General features: G+C 39.3%; 1 protein-coding gene across 4 annotated transcripts in view; it reads left to right on the top strand.

Annotated features, from left to right (window-relative positions):
- IPCEF1 (interaction protein for cytohesin exchange factors 1) overlaps positions 1–18,802 on the top strand; it is a 61,858-nt gene extending 43,056 nt beyond the window's left edge. For 3 of the 4 annotated variants that reach the window (XM_062640835.1, XM_062640839.1, XM_062640838.1), the window contains 3 exons: positions 1,914–2,283; positions 11,058–11,248; positions 14,808–18,802. In XM_062640835.1, coding sequence (XP_062496819.1) covers positions 1,914–2,283; positions 11,058–11,248; positions 14,808–15,008 — 762 coding nt within the window. In that variant the 3' untranslated portion in view covers positions 15,009–18,802. The remainder of the gene's footprint in view (positions 1–1,913; positions 2,284–11,057; positions 11,249–14,807) is intronic. The other variant, XM_062640837.1, reaches the window with a different exon arrangement.
- Positions 18,803–20,734: the final 1,932 nt, after the last annotated feature.

Raw genomic sequence — 20,734 nt, 5'->3', positions numbered from 1 at the left:
ATACTTTCAATCTGGTTATCATCCGTTTTAGTTATTAAACAGATCTACTCTACGTAGGTATTGAGAACATAAACTGGCCAGAACTGTGGTCCATCAACTCTGGTATTCAGATTCTGGCATTAGCCAGTAGCAGATGATTTGCAGGAGTAAATTTCTGCAGTAGCAGATCCAAGAAATCTAGCATGATGATTTTGTCAAGATTTCTGATGATTTCTGCTAAAAGCTTCACTTTGAGTCTTTGTCTTCCTTTTTCTTCTATTACTTTATTACTGCCAATAATCCTCTTAAAGGTATTTGTATGTATATTAGTGTGTTTGTGCATGTATTACTTGTGTATTTGGCTCTCTTGGCTCATCTTTCAGTGGTGTTTTGTGACTAAGAAGCAGAGTGGTGCTAGTTCTTCATGTGTGAGTTGTGTAGATCCGGGCATTTATTTGCTTGCCTAGGAAGCTATATACTTTGTTCTTTCTCTCAACCTGTCTTTACATGGAACTGTGCATCTGTCATAGCCTCACTTATTAAAATCCTATCTTCTAACGATGATTGTTAGATGTCTCTGAGACATTTCTGGTTTTATGTCCTCTCGTTGAGGCAGAGTGACAAGTACAGTAAGGAGGGCCTCAGAACGTCTTCATGGCATTCTTATGTGTTTCTAGCAAAGTTTTGGTTCCCTTTCAGATTCATGAATGGTGAATGTGGTGGTTTAAACCCAGCCAGACAGCTTGTTCATTCACTTCCCCCGCTTCTTGCCTTTCCCCTACTCCTAGAGGGACAGAGAGGAGAATCTAAAAGAATGCAACTCCCACGGGTTGAGATAAGAACAAGTTTAGTAACTAAGGTATAACACAAATCACTACTGCTACCACCAATGACAATGATAAAGGAAATAACAAGGGAAGAGAATACATCACCTCACCACCAGCCGACCGATAACTTGCCCCCCCAGCCCAACCAAGCACCGACCCATACCTCCTCCAACCCCACAGTCTCCCAGCCCTTCTGGCTCACTCCCAGTTACCTCCTGGGCATGACGCGCTGTGGTATGGAATACCTCTTTGGTCAGTTTGGGTCAGGTGTCCTGTCTCTGCTTCCTCCTGGCTTCCCCTCCTCCCTGGCAGAGCATGAGGCTCACAAAGTCCTTGGCCAAACCAAAACATCATTGTTATCAGCTCTGTTCCCGAGCTGAAAGTCAAAACACAGCATTGCACCAGCTACCAAGAAGGAGAAAAATGACCGCTACTGCTGAACCCAGGACAGTGAATCTTAGCAGCTAACAAGCAGCACAAATATTATACCATTCCCTGTTTCTTGCCTTCTGCCACATGACTGACTGCTTTTTCTTTCTACAACTAACTTGCCATCACGTTACCCGTCAGCCTTCTTGCCTTGGTGAATGGTTAGTCCCTCAAATGGACCAGGCAAAATGGCTTTGCGTGCTGCAAAGGTCAAGGTACTTCAGTGTTTCGGCCCATTTCTGTCTATCTGTGGTAATGGCATTGGTGGATTTATTGAATGCTTCCAGAAAACTTCATGTTCAATGGCTAATTCAGAGTTTCTCTTCTGCACAGTTGATCAGACCAATAAAGCGAAGACAAAGTAAAGAGTGAATGGGAGTGTAAGACCTAGCATAGAAGGCTATACCAAACATTTTTCCTTGGTCTTTTATTTCTGAACATTGTCAAGTTTTTATCTGTTTTATCTTTGGCTTGCTTTTGGCTTATTTTCTGAAGTTACTGCTCTGTAGGAGATTGAATGCTGTAACTCAGGCTTGTTTGGATGGATAATTAATCAGATTATATAAGGTTTTCATTGACATTTCAGCTGCATATCTATAAAGTGTACAACCTAGGAACAGGAATAACTTGGAAATAATTTTTCTTTTTTCTCCCCTCACCCTATTTGTTTCTGGAAAGCAGGATCAGCAGAAGTCTTCTTGCACCTCAATTCTATCAAATGAAGCATCTTGTTCCCTCTCTTCTCCTGAAAGCACTTTCAACTCCCAAGAGTCATCTTCTTCCTTGACATCCAAAGTGGTTTATTCCGAGAGGCAGTCCTGGCTTGACCTAGTTAACAGCTCTGCCACAGAAGATGGTGATCAGCCTTTAACTTTCTGTGTACAGATTCACTCTGATGAGCCACCAGAAGCAGACTGCGGAGAAGTGGCAGAAAGCCAGGAGGCTGGGCTTTCCAAACCCAGTGGTGGATCCCCAAATTCTTTTTTAGGTCTGGATACACATTGTCTAGCTGTGCCAGATGCAATAGGACAGAGATCACTAGCCAAAGGTGAGCTAATGAGATTTTTTTTTGTCTGCAGAGCCATACATTGTGGGAACTCGGGGGGTTTCTTCAGCTTCCTTTCCCCTTCCTTCCTTTATGTTCTTCACTGAGGAGTTTTCCAGTGGCATATCATTTGTAAAAATCTTGGATTTATTAGGCGCTACATATAACTTAGTATCTAACTGGTAAGTACCTATACAGCTTCTCTCAGATTTTACCTATATGTTAAGATCATAGCTTCTGTATAAAATCCCAAAGTAGATGTATTTTTATTAGCTTTCTTTATTTCAATACAGATGTCTTATTAGTTAGGAGTGAACCAATATTTTAAGAAAGTGTGTCACAGAACTGACACCCTAAGCAAAATGGCATATGCAGGAAGTTGTAATTATGGCCATGTAATTATGGTCAATCCAGTTTTAAAAATAAAAGCAGTTGCATTTACTTCCAGTACATATTTCCTATTTGTTTCATTGAGCTTCATTGTAATCAAGAGGAAACAACTGCAATCCTGAACCAGAAAGTCCATTAAGATTGGATTCTGTTTAAAGAAATGGGTATCTGCTTAGGTATTCTTCTACCAAAATGTATTGCTAAATTAAAAAGGTGGCAGAGTTCCAGAGTTTGGTTCCTGTTACTGTTAATAACTCTCATGCATAGCAAGGCAATATGTCTTGCCTTTTGAGCAAAGCTGCTTCTTCCTGTATTAAAGCAGTTGAAGCGTAAGAGGAGTTTCTGGCATGCAATGTGCTGAAGTGAGAAGATGCACAGGATGCTGCCTAGAAAGGTAATACCTAAGGAAGCAACGATGTTCTTGTGCATCAGCTCTACCCATTATCCCAAATCCCTGTAAAGATTTGAAGCAAGGAGCATTGTTGTCTGAGTGCAATGCAAACTAAAGGTGCATCCAAAAGCTTGGGCTGAAGGTAATGCAAAGGTGGAAAGAAACAGTATGGGACTCACTTCATACTTGTTTTTTTTCTCTGGAGGTGAACTCAGCACTGATTGAAAAATGATAGTGTGAGGCACATTAGGTACATTGTCAGTGTCCAAATTGTTTTACAAATATAAACAGTTAACCTGCCTTTAGTTTGTCATATGTTTTTCTGGTTTTACAAGAAAAATAAAAGGAAATTGAGCAAAGTACACATTCCATCAAAAGTGAAAATTAATTCGGAGGTTTTTGTGCTCAGCTTCAGCATCCACCTTCTAGGTTGCTCTGCTAGAGACCTGTAGCAATGAAGATCAGTGAGAATTAAAACAAATAGTGTGCCTTTTTTTTTTTTTTTTTCTGTGGCAAAAAAAGAGTAGATGTTTTGAGAGAATTGCTGTGGAATCTGATTTCCATGAGTTCTGGCACTGCAAGTAGTGAAAAGGCTGGGACTTGTAAAAATGGGGTCCCTAATGAAAATGTCACAAAGCTGTATTAAATGTATTGCCTTCCGTAATTCTGGGTGAAATTCAACTAAGTAATGCCTTAGGTACATTAATAGGTAGATTCAAGTGGGTTGTTGGAGCGTAGGTCATATCATATATGGCATGGTAGCTTATAGATCCTGTTGAGCAAGATTCAGTGGCTGCTGTTTAGAAATCTAAACTTTTGCTTAAAATATGGTACTTTAGTAGTGTCAGCAATCACGCAATAATGTATAGGTTAATACTTTCCATCGTAGCTCTGAGGGTGACAAGTACTTTTATGGATGGTCATAGAATTAGCATGACGCATTTGACAGGCTCAGTAATGCTAACCAATAAAACCAATATAAATGTAAATCAAAGCACATTTTGGTATAGTCCTGCCCTTTGCAAGCTGGTTTTATTTTCCTAAAAATATTCCTAGGGAAATGGATTCTTCTACTGCTTACTGATTAGCTAATGTCCAACCCTTATTGCAGCACATTTCCATCCTAACCAGGCCAGTGATCTCTGATGGAATTCCATAAATAGATCATTTTAATGGGACCGTCACTATGGAAACCATATAACCTCACTAGTTACTGTCTGCATCATAACCCATTATTGAACAAGCAAGATGTACAAAATACGTGCATTTTTCTTTATCAGTCTGCATAGTGGGGGAGGGGACAGAGTGTTGGTGTGTGGGACCTTCCCCCATAATGACCACTGAAAAAATAAATGAAATAATGTGCAAGGAGATTAATTAAGCTACCCCAATTTGAGAATGAGGTAGAAAAAAAGGATTAACATAAAAATAGCATTTAAGTTCCAAACGAAAGTTATCAAAAAGAGTGCAATTCTGGTTCTGTGTCTTTTCCTCCAAGAATTTCCCCCTCCAGCTAGTTGATAACTCTTGTTATCATTGAAACAAGAATATATACTTCAGTGCAGTCTGTATTATTTGCATTTCTGAACAGTGCATTTCTGACAGCTGATCATGTTTCAGAGCAATGAGACTGCATCCAGGAGACAGGTTAATCTTGCATTGAAATCTGTCCTGAAAGCACGTCCTATCTATGTTCAGATGGCCCTTCCGTTGTCAGGACAGCTATTTGGTCTTTGAACCCACTCCCCACAGAGCCTTCATGTTTGTCCATGCTCTCCTCTTCTCCTTGTGAGGATAGGAAAAAAACTGTCACACTCTGCTTTGTGACTACATTCTGCTTAGTAAAACCCCATAAGGAATTTTTAGTTGTACTTGATAGTAGCCTAGAGCAGAGGGGAAAGTTTTCAAGAACTGAAGAGCACTTTTGTTGGCAAAAGTCAGACATGGAAGCCAGTGTGGCAAAAGCTGGCACCTAGAAGGCAGAAAGAATAGGTGTGGTTTTGTGGGAAGAGCTTATCATGAAATTACAAAAATAGTGAAGAAACCTCAGTTATGAGTTAAACAATGAAAGATTTTCTCAGAGATATATGGATGAATCTCTGCAAGAGAAACTACAGATTCAACTAAATGATCATGGATTACTTTTTCAATTAAAATTATTTAATGAACTCTGCTAAGCAGCTGTGTCTGGTACAGGGTGCTGTACCATATGATATTTTTAATGACCTTTCCAGGCACTTTTAGTGATGTTATGACCATTCTCAGCACCAATTACTAGGTGAGTTTATATACCAGGGAGTAATACAAAGGTACAAAAAAGGAGAGTTTAGCAGTTTTGTCTTTGAAAGATCATAATTATATTTCCATTTACTTTGTGAGAATACTGAATATTAAGTATTAGAATTGAGCTCCATGTTGCAGCCTGCTACGTGCACAGTGACAAAGGATTCAAAGCTGCCTGTGACACAAAGAAACTAAAAGGTAAACAAGAAACGGTTGAGAATACAAACAATTATATGACTACGTGCTCTGTATCCAGAAGCTGGCTTTGCCCCGTTCAGGATGGCTTGATATGCTCTGCAGCCAAACTCCATCCTTTTTATTTCTTCTGGTACCCACTGTAACAGAAAGTATCTGATTATGACCCATGAGCACCATCTTCAGAAACTATGGTAACAAAAGGAAGGCACAGAAACTGAGAGGTTATTATAAAAGAACAGGAATATATTGTATTTATTAGGGGATCTTCTACTATAATGATAACGTCCTTCTTCCTTGCATTTTCTGAGGGTTTATTATCATATTAATACCTCTTGGCAAGAAATTCTTATGGTACCACTTCCGGTTTATTTTATCTTAGTGCACAGAAGCTGGTAGAAATGGTGTGTGCCGGTATTTTGAAAAACATAGAAAGTTTTTTCAAACACCGCCTGACTTTTGCCCAGGCTGGTTTTATGGGAAGGAGTTGGTTAAATAGGAGCTGGATGCATTCAATTCCTTCTTTTCTCAGAACTGACATCCTCTTCCCCTCTGGAGTCTGCCTGTGCCAGTAACAGCCAGAACAGATCCTCTGATGTGCTCTGGCCCCTTAGTTCCTCTTCAAAGTTACAGAAAATGGCTAGACCATGACTGGGACTAGCCAAGAAGTAGGCCCATCATGACAGCAACTGTGTAGAGAAACAACTGTGTTTATTTGAATGATTATTTTGTTTCTTATTAAAAATGCCTTAAAAATCACAATGAAAACTGTGGTGTTATGGTTTTCTGAACTCTCTGAAAAAGATATTTAGTGCTGTTTCCATTTCTCTCACTGTCTGTTAAAATGCTATCCCTCGCTGATGAATCCACTGTACTGTTATAGTCAAGAGCATTTAACTGCTGATGGTAACTTACTTTTCCTATTATTTTCTCTCACTCTCTCTTAACTTAGATTTTGTAAAATATATTCTGTTAGAGGCAGTTTTCAATTTATAATGCTCCTTCTGCCAAACATTCCCTATTTCTGTATCGTCACCACTCGGAAACAATCAGCTTCATTTTTCACAGCTGCTTTTTGAAAAGTTCTGGATAATTTCACTTTTGTGGGCTTAAAGAGCATTAAAGTTGAGATTATAGGATGGCTCCTGTACTGCTGCTGCAAGGTGGGGAGTCTCAATACCTTAATGTCTCCCACCTGGGGCAAGTTGGCCGACAGGAAGGTGGAAGTTGAAAATTGAGGAGGTGAAAAGCTGGACTTTTGAACCTCTGGAAGCTTGCTCTTGTCTGTAATATCTCCTGTTAGTTAGAGGGAAATTCCAGATAAGTGGCATCAAGCCACAAAATTGTTTCACATCTCCTGAAGCAGAATTTGTCAGAAGTTATATGACTTGCTTGAAATATTACTTATTTTCCTCACCCCAACCTAGAATATCACTTTCTTTTGAACATTAGAATATATCGAGGCACAACTTCCCTTTTCCTCAGGTCAGCACTGGTTATTTTCCGATCTCCTCTCTGTGAAGTCTGACAAAGTTAAAAAGCTATATGCTACAGAAGTTTTCCAGAAGTGCAATGAAGCTTTAGCAGGCTGCAAGGCTTGGGGTGAAGAGCATGGTGAGGGATACACGAAGAGTGATCCTCCCAGTGGCATCACTCAACAGAATTGATTAGTTAATACTGCTAAGGGAAAGGGAAAGTGCAGAATGCACATGCTCCCCTGTGTGCATGTACATGCTCATAAATGCACACAGTACCTAATATCCTTCCACTGTTGTCTGTTCCTTAACACTATCATTCAGTAGGTCCTGAGAGAAAAATGAATGTATTTAATCTCTAAAATAGGATAAGATAAAGAAGTGCTGTAATAGCATTTCTGTTTCCTAACTTGCATGCCTGAGCCAGCAAGTGGTTAGCTTGAGGAGTATCAGTGGAACAGATAACTTGCAATATTATATTTTGAAGTGATTTTAAATCTGCCTGAGGTTAGCTGTGTGACTTGGCTCGAAAAACTTACGCCAGAACAGTGTTAGTGGGGCCCAACCTGCCCATGTTATAAAGAACTTTTGCCAGTGGAATATATCCATCATTACAAACCTTCAGAGGTTAACAAAGCTTAGGGAGGCTGAAACAGACAATTTACTGGTTTTCACATCAGGGTCTGAGCTTGTGTACTATGTGCTTTTTGCATAAAGTTTTACTTTGTGATGGAAAACAAATGTTTAGTAACAATTCAGTAGTATTGTCTAGACAGCCCCGGGTTCATAGGAGGAATACAAATCACCAAAGCCTGAAAATACAGGACTGGTGAATGCCTGTGCTTCTGATAGAAACTTCCTCATCTGCAGGTCAGTGCTCTAACTGCAAGGGAATTAAACAATACCAAGTTCTGGGAAAATGTGCTGTGAACGTTTGAATCCGGAGGAAAAAGTCCAGTCTGTGCTTAAGCCTTTAAGTTACGTGCCTTCATCTCTGTTATCCAACCTTAATTTTCTCTCAGGTGTTTTATGGGGAAAACAAGCAAGGAAACTACAGGCAGTGCTTACTTTGTTTACTTTGGTGGCATTAAGAGCCTTGTGAAATACATAATGCACCATTGTGTGAGTGAGGAGAAATATATTTTCTTATCACAGGTAATTTTATTGGGCTTGTTAATTGATTGTCAGACGTAATGTCTCTCCCTTTCTTCCATTACCTCTCCCCTTTTCAGATTTACAGCATCAATTTAGTATGTTCAGTGGCAGCTTCAAGCCTGCAAAATGTGTGCTTTTGCTTTTTAAGCTTGGCTCCCGGGAACTCAAGACATTGAAGGTGAAAGTCCAGATAGGTATCAGACAGTGAGCCCTCAATTTATAGAGGCTTATCGGCAGTCATACTCTTTGTCAATAGCAACAGTATCTGCTTCTATGCAAAATCACAGTATTAAGGCCTTGTTTTGTTATTTCTGTGCTGTTATAGAATCATAGAATGGTTAGTGTTGCTCAAGGTCCTGTCCAGCCTGGCCTCGAGCACTGCCAGGGGTGAAGCATTCACAACTTCCTTGGGCAACCCATTCTGGTGCCTCACCACCCTCACAACAAAGAACTTCCTTATATCTAACCTGAACTTACCCCGTTTAAGTTTGAACCTATTACCTGTTGTCCTATCACTGCAGTCCCTGATGAAGAGTGGCTCTCTCTGTTGGAGAACAACAACTTGTTGTTGATCCTTGTTGTGGGAGAAGTTCACTGCTTATCAGTGCAAAGAAAGATGGAGACAAAAGTACTACATAACACTTACCTGGCTCTACACAGCCTGCAGGTTTCACTCATGCTTGTTTTCCAACTGTTTCCTGAAAACCCATTTAGCTGTTTCACTGACGCTCCCTTTATCCACCCAATCTGAAGTGAAGAATGTGGCAAATTCCTTTCCCTCTGGAATTACCTGACCATGATCAATCCTTTGGGGGTAGGACTAGTGGAATAATAAAAAATAGGAGAGGAGTTTAAGGTTGCAATCTTGAAAGAATGCAGGAGCTGAGTGCATATTGCTGGTCAAGTGCATCATCTGGTAGCTTTTGCTGGGCTTTTCTGACTTTGGCTCCATCTTTTTCTGTGCTAGTACTGTCCTCTTCATCTTCACCCATAATGCATGGAAGAAGAGTGTTCAGTGAGGGTGTTTCCGCATGCTTACTGCTTTGTAACCCTTTTAGGAAACTGAGGAGCGTAATAAATTAGACTTAAGAAATATCTGGAGCAGGGACTTTATGTCCCCATGGCTTGACTGTTTTTTAAAATTGCTATACAGGATCAATGGAAACTTTTTTTCTGCTTATATACTTCTTAGTATTTGATAAAGGTAATTTTATCTCTCATAATGATACTGTGTATAGTCGTGATGGGTAATGTCTACAGCAGAGTTGAGCCAGTCCTTTGCAGGAGTTGGCTAATGAAACAAATAGCTGCTTCATCCCAAGAAAGTAGGCAGGAAGCTAGTTTTATAATTACGAGCCTCATGGCATGACCTGACAGTTTCCAGGAAATACTGCTGCTGTGTATTATGACTTACACTTGCGATTTTTTTTCTATTTCCCGCAGCTTGTTAAATATACAACAGTTTTCCTTTTCCTCCCCCAGCACTGTACCAATGTTGGACGCTATATTTAGTTTTTGTCAAGTTACAGCAGGTTTTTTATAATGACAAAATAATGGAAAAAAGACCAGCAACACAGTGAAGGCAAATATTTGTAGCGTAGCATAAGCTTCTCTTGTAACCTAAATATTTAGAAAGAACTGGAGTGTAGGAGGATGCCGTTCTTTTTAAAACATGGAAAAGATAAGGAGCAGACTCCTAAGTGTGCTGATTATGTCGAAGCCTTTATGCTGCAGCGTAAGTAAGTCAGAAAAAGTTTTCTGACTGAAGATGGTTTAGAAAAGTCAATGTTTAACTTTTTGATAGAAGAAAAAAGTGCCCAGCCAATTTGACTGTCACATGGAGGACTGCAGTTGAGAAGAAGCACCACCACTATCCTCAGTGAAATAAACCCAGATGTTATCCCGGTGGATCTTGAGGGATTCGTTAGCACCCTGAAAACACCAATAACTTTAAGATTTTCCTTTAGCTAACACTGAAGTAGAAAAGTTTGCAGTGTGGACTGAGGGACAAGAAGACAGTTGCACAGTCTGTTGCTGAATATGGCCTTCTGCCAAAACACATAACTCATATATGCCTGGTGCATTTTTAGATTCTGACTGTTCATTTTAAAGCTGTTTTATTTTGAAAAATGTCTTTGCTTCAGTTTTTATCTTATTTTAAGATTCTTCATTCTCAGCTGTTTACTAGCTTTTCCTCTCATTTCCTCTCTGTCATGGAAGATGGTGCTGCAGCTTGGGAGCCATCAGAATAATTAAGGTGGAGATAATCATGGCTCTGTTGTAAGGCACCACAGTGAATTCTGTGCTGCAATCTATGAAACTCAGGAGTTAGGCATCATGTGTCCCAAGGGTTCTCGCTCTTATATTTTTTCTATATATATTTTCTAGGGACCTTCTCTTGAGTCCTCTGAAATGTCCCTATGCTTTATTTCATTGTTCAGTTTTTTTAAATTCTGCTTTAAAACCTGGCAATGAATTGGTACACCAAATAGAATTTGACCTGTGAGTTGCCAGGTAGAAATGTAATTCACTTTATGCAGCATGTAAGGAAGGGTAGATGGGTATAAATGTTATCAAAGTTGTTCTCATTCAAATGTAGCATCACTGACAGTTGTTCCCTCTGTGGTATACTTGGAGCATGAAAGCAGCACTCTACCAGTGTAAATACATGCTCATATCTGTTTGGATCACAACCTGATTCTTAAAAGAATTTGAGTTTGGTAATATGTTTTTCTTATATGCATTATTACTCTATAAGTTACCCTAAAAATTGCCCTTAATTTTAACTCTAATACCATGACTTTTTGACTTGGCTAAGAGCCTTCCTGATGGCTGAACATTTCCTGCCACATTTATGTTCTTATACCCAATCTATATTTTCTTTGCAGATCAGGAAAAATGTGATAATGATGAGATGGAGCGACTTTACAAGTCATTAGAACAAGCAAGCCTGTCTCCCATTGGTGATCGTCGGCTGTCAACAAAGAAGGAGCTTAGGAAGTCATTTATCAAACGCAGCAAAAACCCCTCCATTAATGAGAAGCTCCACAAAATTCGAATGCTGAACAGCACATTAAAGGTGAGATTGCAGAGCTGGCCAGTGAAAAGCCTGAGAGAAAGGCACAGTTTGGCTAAAAAAAGCAGCAAGGTTAGACTTCAGCTAAATGCTAATTACATATTTACTTAAAGCCCCAGAGAATTTGGTTAAGATTTTGAAACTGTTTTCTACTTCATTCTGAATACTGCTGTGTGTTTTGTTGTTCAATTTGAACTGGAAGCAGAGGCAATAGTTCAGAAGGGACCCTTCTTGCGGAAGTTCCAACCCTCTTGGAAAATTTAATAAAGAAAGCTTCTTTTAGTTAGCTGGAAAACTTGCAAGCTCAGCTGAATACGCTAAACAGGGGAGCCTTAAAAAAGGAAGAGCAGACAAAGTACATTGATGATAAAGCATGAAAATGACCCTGAGCCAAAAAAAGTTTTCCTTATGTGATTATTGGAGAATGTACAGGATGTGCCAAAGCTATTGTAAATACCTCCTGTAACTAAAATATTTTTAATAACAAAAGCATCCTGCTTTTATTTTGGAAATGCATCATGAACTGAAGGGGGGTGGGGGGGTGGGGTGGGGTGTGTATGCGCGCGCGCGCGCGCGCGCGCGCGCGCGCGCGCGCGCGCGCGCGCGCGCGCGCGCGCGCGCGCGCGCGCGCGCGCGCGCGCGCGCGCTTCAAGGGTTGTTCCCTGAAAGGGCCAGTAAATCTGTCTGGAATATAGGGATTTATGGGGCTGTTTACTCACCAGCTTCAAGTATCACGGGATTTCAAAACCTGCTTCTGAATGGTACTGAGGGAAACAGAAAGCTTAATCATAGCATTTAAATTGTGAAGAGAAGAAAGAATAATGGAAACCTGGGACTTCACTTGTCTCTTTTTGTATGAATTAGAAGCAGGAATTTAATATCTTTCTTCAAGTGAGTGTATTTAGCTTCAGGCATTATAAGCTGAAAAAAATGCATGTAAAAACTTCTATCAGTGCCATCATTGATGTGATTATTAGCTGCAATGGGAGGCTCGGCTTTGGCATCTCAGTCTGTGTTAAAATTCCTGAAGATACAGTCAAAGAGATGAGTGGGACTAAAGGCCTTCTTTCTGGCTCTGTTTGAGACCTGGTGAAGTCTTTGCTCAATATCAGAGTCTTCAGTGACATGGTACTGACTAAAGCAGTATTCACCTGCACCAGCAAAAAAGTGAGCCTATTTTATAACAGAAAGTTAGTTTAAAAAATATGCCTATTTTATGGGACAGGAAGCTAAATATGGAAAATACTGTGAAGTGTTCCCTCATAGGAGCCTCCCTAATAAATCTAAGAACCAGTTAGTAGAAAATAGAGTTGTATCATCTTGTGGGATAATCAATTTCATTAGTATGGAGCTGAAAGGAAGCCTTACGGACAGACATGAGCAAGGATAACAGCTTTGCATTGATTGAGTAAGGGAGTATTATATAAGTTGTGATTAGCAGTATTTACAAACTTAGGTTTGTCTAACACTTGCATTTAATATAGAAAAATAATTTTTGGAGTGTGCATAATATATAAAATATGTTGATCTTTTTTGCTTTCCCCAAACTAAGAAATTGGAGTATTGACAAGACAAATATAGTGCAGAAATTTTCTCACAGAGTTCTATACATAGCAGTGTTTAAGTTAGCCTGTCTGGAAGGCAAATGCCTGCAGTGAGAAATTGTTGTATTTTTTGCATCAGTGGGACTATGTGCTTTTAAAGTCAATTTTCTTAACGTGTGACATGAGACATGAGATAATTGGAAATGATCTATTGGAAATTGAAATATCAGGATTTTTTTCACATCTGATCCATATTTACTCTGCTTTAATTAAAGCCCTATTAGCTTGAGATGTGATTTATGCAAGATTCAGTGTAATTTTAATGTTGGACTTTTGACTCCACATCTTTAACAACAGCTGCCACAACATATCATTAACAAAACATGCTTTGCATAGCTTGGAAGAGAGGGAAGCTGTGTGCAAATGCATCACAGTGAATGTGGGAAAAAGATTTAGTGGTATAGGAAGAATTCTATGGCATTGCTTTTTGCCACCAAGTTCATCCACTGAAAATACTCTTCTCAATCTTCTAGTTCCATGCCTCCTCTTCTTCTCTTAGGCTAACTGTGCATATCTCTGCATCAATGCCAGAAGCCTTCTTCCTTCTTACAAGGCTGTTCTTACAAGGCTTCTTCCTTAGGTCTTGAAGGTAGGACCTGTGTAAGTTGAATAAGCTTTTGTGTTTAAAAAGAGGCTCAGGCATAAGAGGAATTAGAGTAGCTGATAGTTCATTAGACAAATAGTGGGATGCAGATGTGTAGGCAGCCAATTGCTACTATCAGGGAAGTGGTGTGAATTTGTAGGAACTTATTCAAGGTGTTTTCAAGGCAGCCACTAGCACAGAGTGTCCTTAGGTGTGATAAAACTGGTGGCAGCAGAACATTATTGGAACTATTCCACTGCTTTCAGATATTGGAGGGTAATGGAGATGAGCAAAAGCAGTAAGGGCTTGTTAGCGCAGCATGTTGCCTCCATTAAGAAACTGTAGCTGCTAACTAAGGCTTCTTTATCTTGTCTGCTGCATGGATAAGCAACAAGGGCAGGAAAAGCAGGGTGCTTTGTTGTGTCAGAAAATGTGAGGACATCAATGAATATAAATATCTGAAAGGAGAGTGCTAAGAAGGCAGAGCAAGACTCTTTTTGGCAGTGCCCAGCGGCAGGACCAGGGGCAATGGATGAAAACTGACACACCGGAGGTTCCCTCTGAACATTAAGAGGGTCAATGGGCACTGGAACAGGTTGCCCAGAGAGACTGCGGAGTCTCCATCCTTGGAGATATTCAAAAGCCATCTGGACATGGTCCTAAGCAACTTGCTCTAGGTGGCTCTGCTTGAGGAAGTGGGTTGTAGCAGATGCCTTCTGGAAGTCTCTTCCAATTTCAACCATTCTGTGACTCTGTGGCATAAAGTGTCTCAGTGCCCCTATACTAGTGACAGCTCACATCTTACAATTGATCCAGGGTGCTTGCAATATATGGTCTGAGCTGCTTTGCTCTAAAAGTAGAGACCAGATTTATCAGTGGTAGCTGGTGGTAGATGTATTAGCAGCCATGTGTCCTGGACACTCTACTGCCAGTGCACAGATTATATCCAAAATTATTTTCTGCCTAGCTGCCAGAGAAGTGACATTTATGATTTCTTCAGTGAATAAGTATTTTTTTAAGACAGTTGCAACTGGTGTGAAATGCAGAAACAAACGTTGTGTCTAGTTTAATGCAAGTACTAACTTGTGAGACAGCATAGCAACGTCTAATTTTCAGTGAATCCTCTCTCATGAAGCTTTGCTAAGAATCCTATAAAGCAATCTACATGAAAACAAAATCTGGCCTTCAAATGGGATGGATTTCTGCTGTGGATTTAACTTTGATCTATGATCTAAAAATGGAAACAAGTTGCTAGGAGGATGGATAATTGTCACTTCTTGTTGTGACATGGTTCTCTAATGTTCCCAGATTGTTTTTGGTCTGGACAATGAGCTTGATTTTTTCAGTAGGAAATAACCACTTATTCTCTTCCTAGTGTAAGGAGCATGACCTGGCCACAATTAACCAGTTGCTAGAGGACCCAAAGTTGACAGCAGTGAAGTACAGAGAGTGGAGGAACACAAACATCATGCTGGTCCACGATATTTATCAGCAGCAGGAGGCCCAGGATGTATCCACAGAGAATAGCGAGGAGCAAGAGATGACTCCACAGCCTATCACTGAAAGTTCTATCTGAGGCCATGTTTCAAAAGGTTCATTGCAAGATTTTTCCTCATGGGTCTTCACGTACAGGCACTTTAAACTTCTGCATTTTGAAGTTTGTTTTTTCCAAGTGTTCTTCGGAAGGAAAACAACCCCTTCTCCAAAGCTTTAATACCTCTCGCAAAATTCATTTCATGTCAAAAGGGCAAATCTCCTAGGTTAAAAAAACCATGCCTGAACCTGGGCTGCATACCTAAAAAGACTACTTTATGAAGAAGTGAAGAAATGTTTTTCCATCTTTGGAGAAGTAAATTAAGTATGTCCAACTCCTGGAAGTCACAGAGCTGTGTAATACGTATAGTATAAATGTGAGATCTTTGGGGTTGTTTTAACCATGTAACTTACCCTTAAAGGAAGCCAGCACAGTGCCAGCAGGATATAGTCTACTCTCTACCATTTTACCCTGTAAGGTAACCTGATGTATGCATTTTCATCTCTACCTTCACTTTCGCAACTCTACAAGTTTAAACTCAGACAAGTAGAATAGTAATTATGCATGAGTTTATACTATAGACACCTGTCACCTGTCAGGCACCTGATTTGTGCTCTGCCTGATGTTTTATGTGTTTCAAATTTATTTATGGACCAGACCAAGGTATTGTCTTTCTACATGAAGAAGAGAAGGTCTCTCAATGTTTGCTAACTCTTCATTGAGGCAGCTAATGCTTCAACAAGTTTCAACTTTTCTTACGGACTTGGCAGAATTCCTTGGAAGATTATTTTCTTCTTTCTTATTTTTGACTATTGGGAACGTATGAGGTACAAGTTCATCCCAGATTCCTACTTAGGAAGGTGATCAAATTCACAAGGCAGAAGCTAAATAATTAAATCCCTGATGTGGACCTGAAAGTGTAAAACAGAGCTGCAAATATTTTTGTAAATATATGTCATTTTATGGCTTATATGAATGTGACTATGTACTGTATATATGTTTTATTTATATATTTATATATGCTAATTTCCTGATGTAGATAGGCACACAAGGACCAGATTGACTTGAAATGCCTCTTCGGTTTTTGTTCCATTATGTATCACTGTAATGGTTCTACAGCTGAGATTACTCTGGGACATCTGTTGTAACTTTTCCTTCTGTCTTTCTAGCTTTGAGTTTTAGATGAAGAAAATCTGTACAACTTAAGCCAGGAAAAGAAGTTTTCTAGAAAGGTTCAGAATTTCCATTGGGACAAACAATAATAAGTATGTTAAGAGGTTTGCTGTAGGATCATAATTTTTTGACTTCATTGTTCTCAGTAAGCCAAACCGAACCCTAAGCTTGAGTTTTATCCTTCTTATTTTCTGCATATATATAAATATGAGGAACTTTGCAGATGCTGAATATTAAAAGACAAGAATTAGCCTTCCATCCTCAATTTAATATCTCTACAGGAACTGTGGCAATCTACTATTTTGTAAAGATATTATTTGCTATTTTTTTCAACATTTTATCTTTTAAAGTGACATACACTATACAGATGCAGCCATATATTCATTAGTCTTTATACATTATATATTTTATAATAGCTTAACTGAGAAAACAAAAAATAGTGAGAACATGTGAAATCTTTTCCACCTATATAGTAGTAAGTCTTACTGTTGATATTGCATTTTTAACACTCAGTAGCTTTCCTTTTGAAATAATGAAATTAATGTCCCTGTGCATCCAAAAATGGCAGTTTAATGCTGTTCTGAGTGTGAGACCTGAGGAGCAGATGACAAGCTATAAGAAAAGGGAAATAGAAGGAAGAATGTAGGCTCCTTTGATCCAGGCTTTAATGGCAAAGGGTCAGAGGAAATGGGGGCTGGTTGGATGCAGAAGCAGGGCTATGCTTGGGACAGCATCATTGCTTCAGGTATAAAAGGGTTTTGGAGTGTCAGGGTGAGGACTTATAGTAGGGTCCGAACTTACTAATTGGGGCTAATCTGCTGCTGGGTACCAAATATTAGCTGAGACCTGAAAGTGGGTGACAGACTAAATGGGGAAGCAGGCAAAAAACAGGTTAAAAAGGTATTGGTTTTCAGGAATTCGCAATTGAGCAGTGATTTCATCACTTCACTAATTCCAACTAGGTAGAAATTAAGTAAACTCAGTACTTGGTGCAATTTGATTTAGAATAATCTTACAAATTGAGCCCATTTTTTTAGTTCCTTTTTTTTTTTTTTTTTTTTTAAATCTTTCACCATTCCCAAAAGACCCTCTGGACAGTGAGTGTCCTGCTTCTAACTGAAATTCTTCAAATTCTTCAAAGCAGATGTGTAAGTGGGAGAGGGATAGCCCCTGAATTTCACATGATGTTGATTAACCGCTAAGAGCACACTGAAAATTAGGTGTGGCAGGGATTAATCTACTTGGTCCATCTCAATTTTGACTACCTGGTGCTAAATAACTGATGAATAATGGAGGTCAAATTACACGTATATTTTCTCTTGCAAGAGTGAGTTTCTCATAAAACAAAGCGTGTAAGCACCTTTCTTCTTCAAAAGCATCTTCACTTAAAAACAAGCACACACTTAAGTGACCTGTCAAACTGGGCCAGATGAGTCAGCACCTTGCAGTTCTGAGCAAAGTCCCAGTCAGCTCTGCTGAAGTAAATTTGCGCTATACAAAGGAAAGCACTATGTAGTCTGCAAGTGCTGTGCTGGCTCTTCTCACACTGTGTTTGTATAAGCATATACAAAAGAGGCTTTCCAAATACAGAGATAGAGAAATGTCTTTGAACTGCCCAAACTTTACTGTTGTTTTTGACAGATTATGTAGCCTAAATTAACTTTTAAATTATTCTTTTTCAGATGGTCAGTAGATACTTATTGTTGAGCTACTGAGGTTTTGGAAACCTGCTGAGGATGGGTTGTATCACTCTTGTAGAAAAGAATAGAAAATTCTTGACTGGGGTTACTTTAATGCAGATCTTACTTTAACAAATTTCTGTGTGTTCAGGAAAACAAATGTATGGGGCTTATGCAAGTGCATTGCTGGGAGTCTTTCTCCATTCTCTTCTGCTACTGTTTAGATCCAAAACAAATCTAAAGTGTGGGAAATGCAAAATAAAAATTATAGCAAAATAGGATTCATTTCACAGCATTGCTAATCAATGTGACAGTTTTCACCTGGTGCTGGGTTCATCACAAGGGGCTGTGCAACAATGAGAAAGCCACAATCAAAGAAAGAAGTGTGCACAAGCTGGCAGCTACTAGTGACGCAGCGGGGAGCCACCTTGGCAGGAGAAACTTGAACAACTTTGTGCTCTGCTCAGTGACACTTGGGGTGAATGGTATCTGTTGGTCTGACTTTGGAAGGCCTGCATTATTGACTCATAGTGTAGGGAAACTGTGACATCCCTTGTGAATGTCCAAACGTCTTTAACTGTCTGTTTAACCATCTGCCTCATGGGACTTGTTTTATATACTTTTTCAGGAGAAAGTGTGTGCATAGATGTGTGCACATCCGCAATTACTCCTTTATTAGTGAAGCTTTCTGATATTAGTGCAGGAAGTCCAGCTATGTAGATTTTGGAGTAACTAATGACAATATCTAATTTCAGTTGGTTTTGCAGCCTGTCTCTGGTGACTTTTCTGGAAATCAAATCTGTTTTGTTGGTGTAAATCTCATGAGTTAGCAGAATGAGGTGGAATCATATTTCCTTTCCTAAGATGGGGCAGGTTTCGTATGGGGACTGTGAATTTTTTCTGCATCTAGTTCAGAGGATTTACTCCAAATTGGGTTTCACCTGAAACAAGAATAAATAGGAATAAATAACGTGCTAAACCTTTTTTTACCTTTCCCAAATAACTTTCTTCTTTGGAGAAAACCTTCATACTGATAGAAAACATTGTTATGGGACAGCCAAGGAGGGAGGGGAAGAAAAGCAGTGGTATTTGATTTAAAACTATGTAGAATCTCAGAATTTAAAGTGATTTCTAACTAGGAAAAATTACGGGCATGCTGCATCTGTTATGTGTGGCTGTAAACTTACATGTCTCTTAGAGATGTAGTATAATATAAAAACTTGTATTTTTTGACTCTTGAAGTAGCAAGGGAGTCCATGTAAGCATACTTCTATGTGAGGAACTCCACTTTCTGTGGTTGAAGTTTGGGATTTGGGCTTTTTTTGTTGTTGTTTTGCTTGTTTGGTGGTACAAAAGTGACCAGTTGCAATGAGGTCGTGGGCTTACTTTTAATTTATAAGACATGTCTTTCTGTTAACAAGAAGCCAAAGTGGTTTTCTCGTAGTAGCAGAGCCAAAGTGGTATTTCCTGCTTTATGTGGGGCATTTTGAAGCAGCAGACATTTTAAGATGTCAGTCAGCATTTCCTTGGTGGCTTGAAGATTTATCCCATTTTGGTCTGCTTCAAGCTGTCACATTCTTGCATTTTATAAACAGGTTTCCTTACTACCGAAAACAAAAATTGAGGTGAAAAAAAACCACAAACCAACAGAAAAACAGAACAGAAAAGCTTTTTCTGAGTTCAGATCAGGCTGAAATTGTTGTGTCAGTGCACAAGGGTAATAGGACCTTAGCTTGCCAAAAGCTGGGCATTTCAATGATGAAAAAAAGATTGTCAGGTGCTGAGAAGAGTATTACATTCCTTGAAATTTGCTATGGGAGAAGTTCCAAGTCCTGTCTGCTCTGAAAAAAAAATTAATGCTTTTCTAATTTATTTTCTCTTAGAAAAAAATCCAAAGAGAGCTGGCAGAAAGGTAAAAATGAAATATGCATGTAAGTGATATTTTATCAACCTTGATGTATTGCCTTGAAATGATTGACTCTAGATGACTAAGCCTTTAAAGCAGAAAATCTGTTTTAATTACCACATTGTCTGAGTTTTATTTTACCCCATGGTCTGTGTGAGGTCTGTTTTGAGGATGCAGATGTATGGCCTTTTCATAGGGCAAATGGCTTACATCATCATACCATAGCTTAGGAACCATGTGAACTCTTAACATTCCCTGTGTCCTAGATGCCTTAGGACCTACCCAAATTATTCTGACTCTTGAAGTTACTCATGGAAATTTTACATTCTCCCACCTAAAATTAAAGAAAAGAGAATATGAAAATATCTCCCACTCTCATGTGAAGAGAAGGTAGCACTAGTCTAGCAAAGATTCAGGTAAGTTACTTTATTTACGAACATTTAGCAAAATAACTCACCTGGTGAATGCCTTATATGCATAAAAATAGCAGTACTCTTGTGCAAAGCTTTCGGTGCTGAGGACTGGCTAAAAGGAAGAATGGGGTGTCTATTTCATTACCCTCTGTGTGGACAGGGAAAGCCATGCATAGAGGGGTATTTGCAGTGGTATCTGTTAGACAGTGGAAGGACCTGCAGCACCATGAAGGTATATGGAATCTCAGTTTGGTATTCAACCTGCTAAGCCTATTTTCCCCTCTCCCCCTCACTGGTTTCAAACTCAAAGCATAATGTTGGCAGTCAGCGCTGTCTTTTTACTGCTTGTTGCCCACACGTGTGACTTGATTTTAATGGAATGATACACACATCATGCAGAATGAGAGCCTTATGTTTGCACTTGTCAATTAAACACTGAAAGGAGAGAATAATTTGATCAGCCTTTTTTTTTTACTTTTCACTGTGGATTTTTCAGTTTAGTGGTATATAATAAAATAAAGTTTTGCTGGTTCTTTAAACAAGCAATTTCCCCTTGGGACTAATATTACTATAAAGCTGACTAATCTGGAATAAGGA

Source organism: Pezoporus occidentalis, unplaced genomic scaffold (assembly GCF_034315485.1).
Source record: "Pezoporus occidentalis ecotype Australia unplaced genomic scaffold, CSIRO_AGI_Poc_V1 ctg67, whole genome shotgun sequence".
Lineage (NCBI taxonomy): Eukaryota > Metazoa > Chordata > Aves > Psittaciformes > Psittacidae > Pezoporus > Pezoporus occidentalis.
Note: the sequence above shows the minus strand (reverse complement) of the source record. Positions and strands in the feature narration are given on the sequence as shown.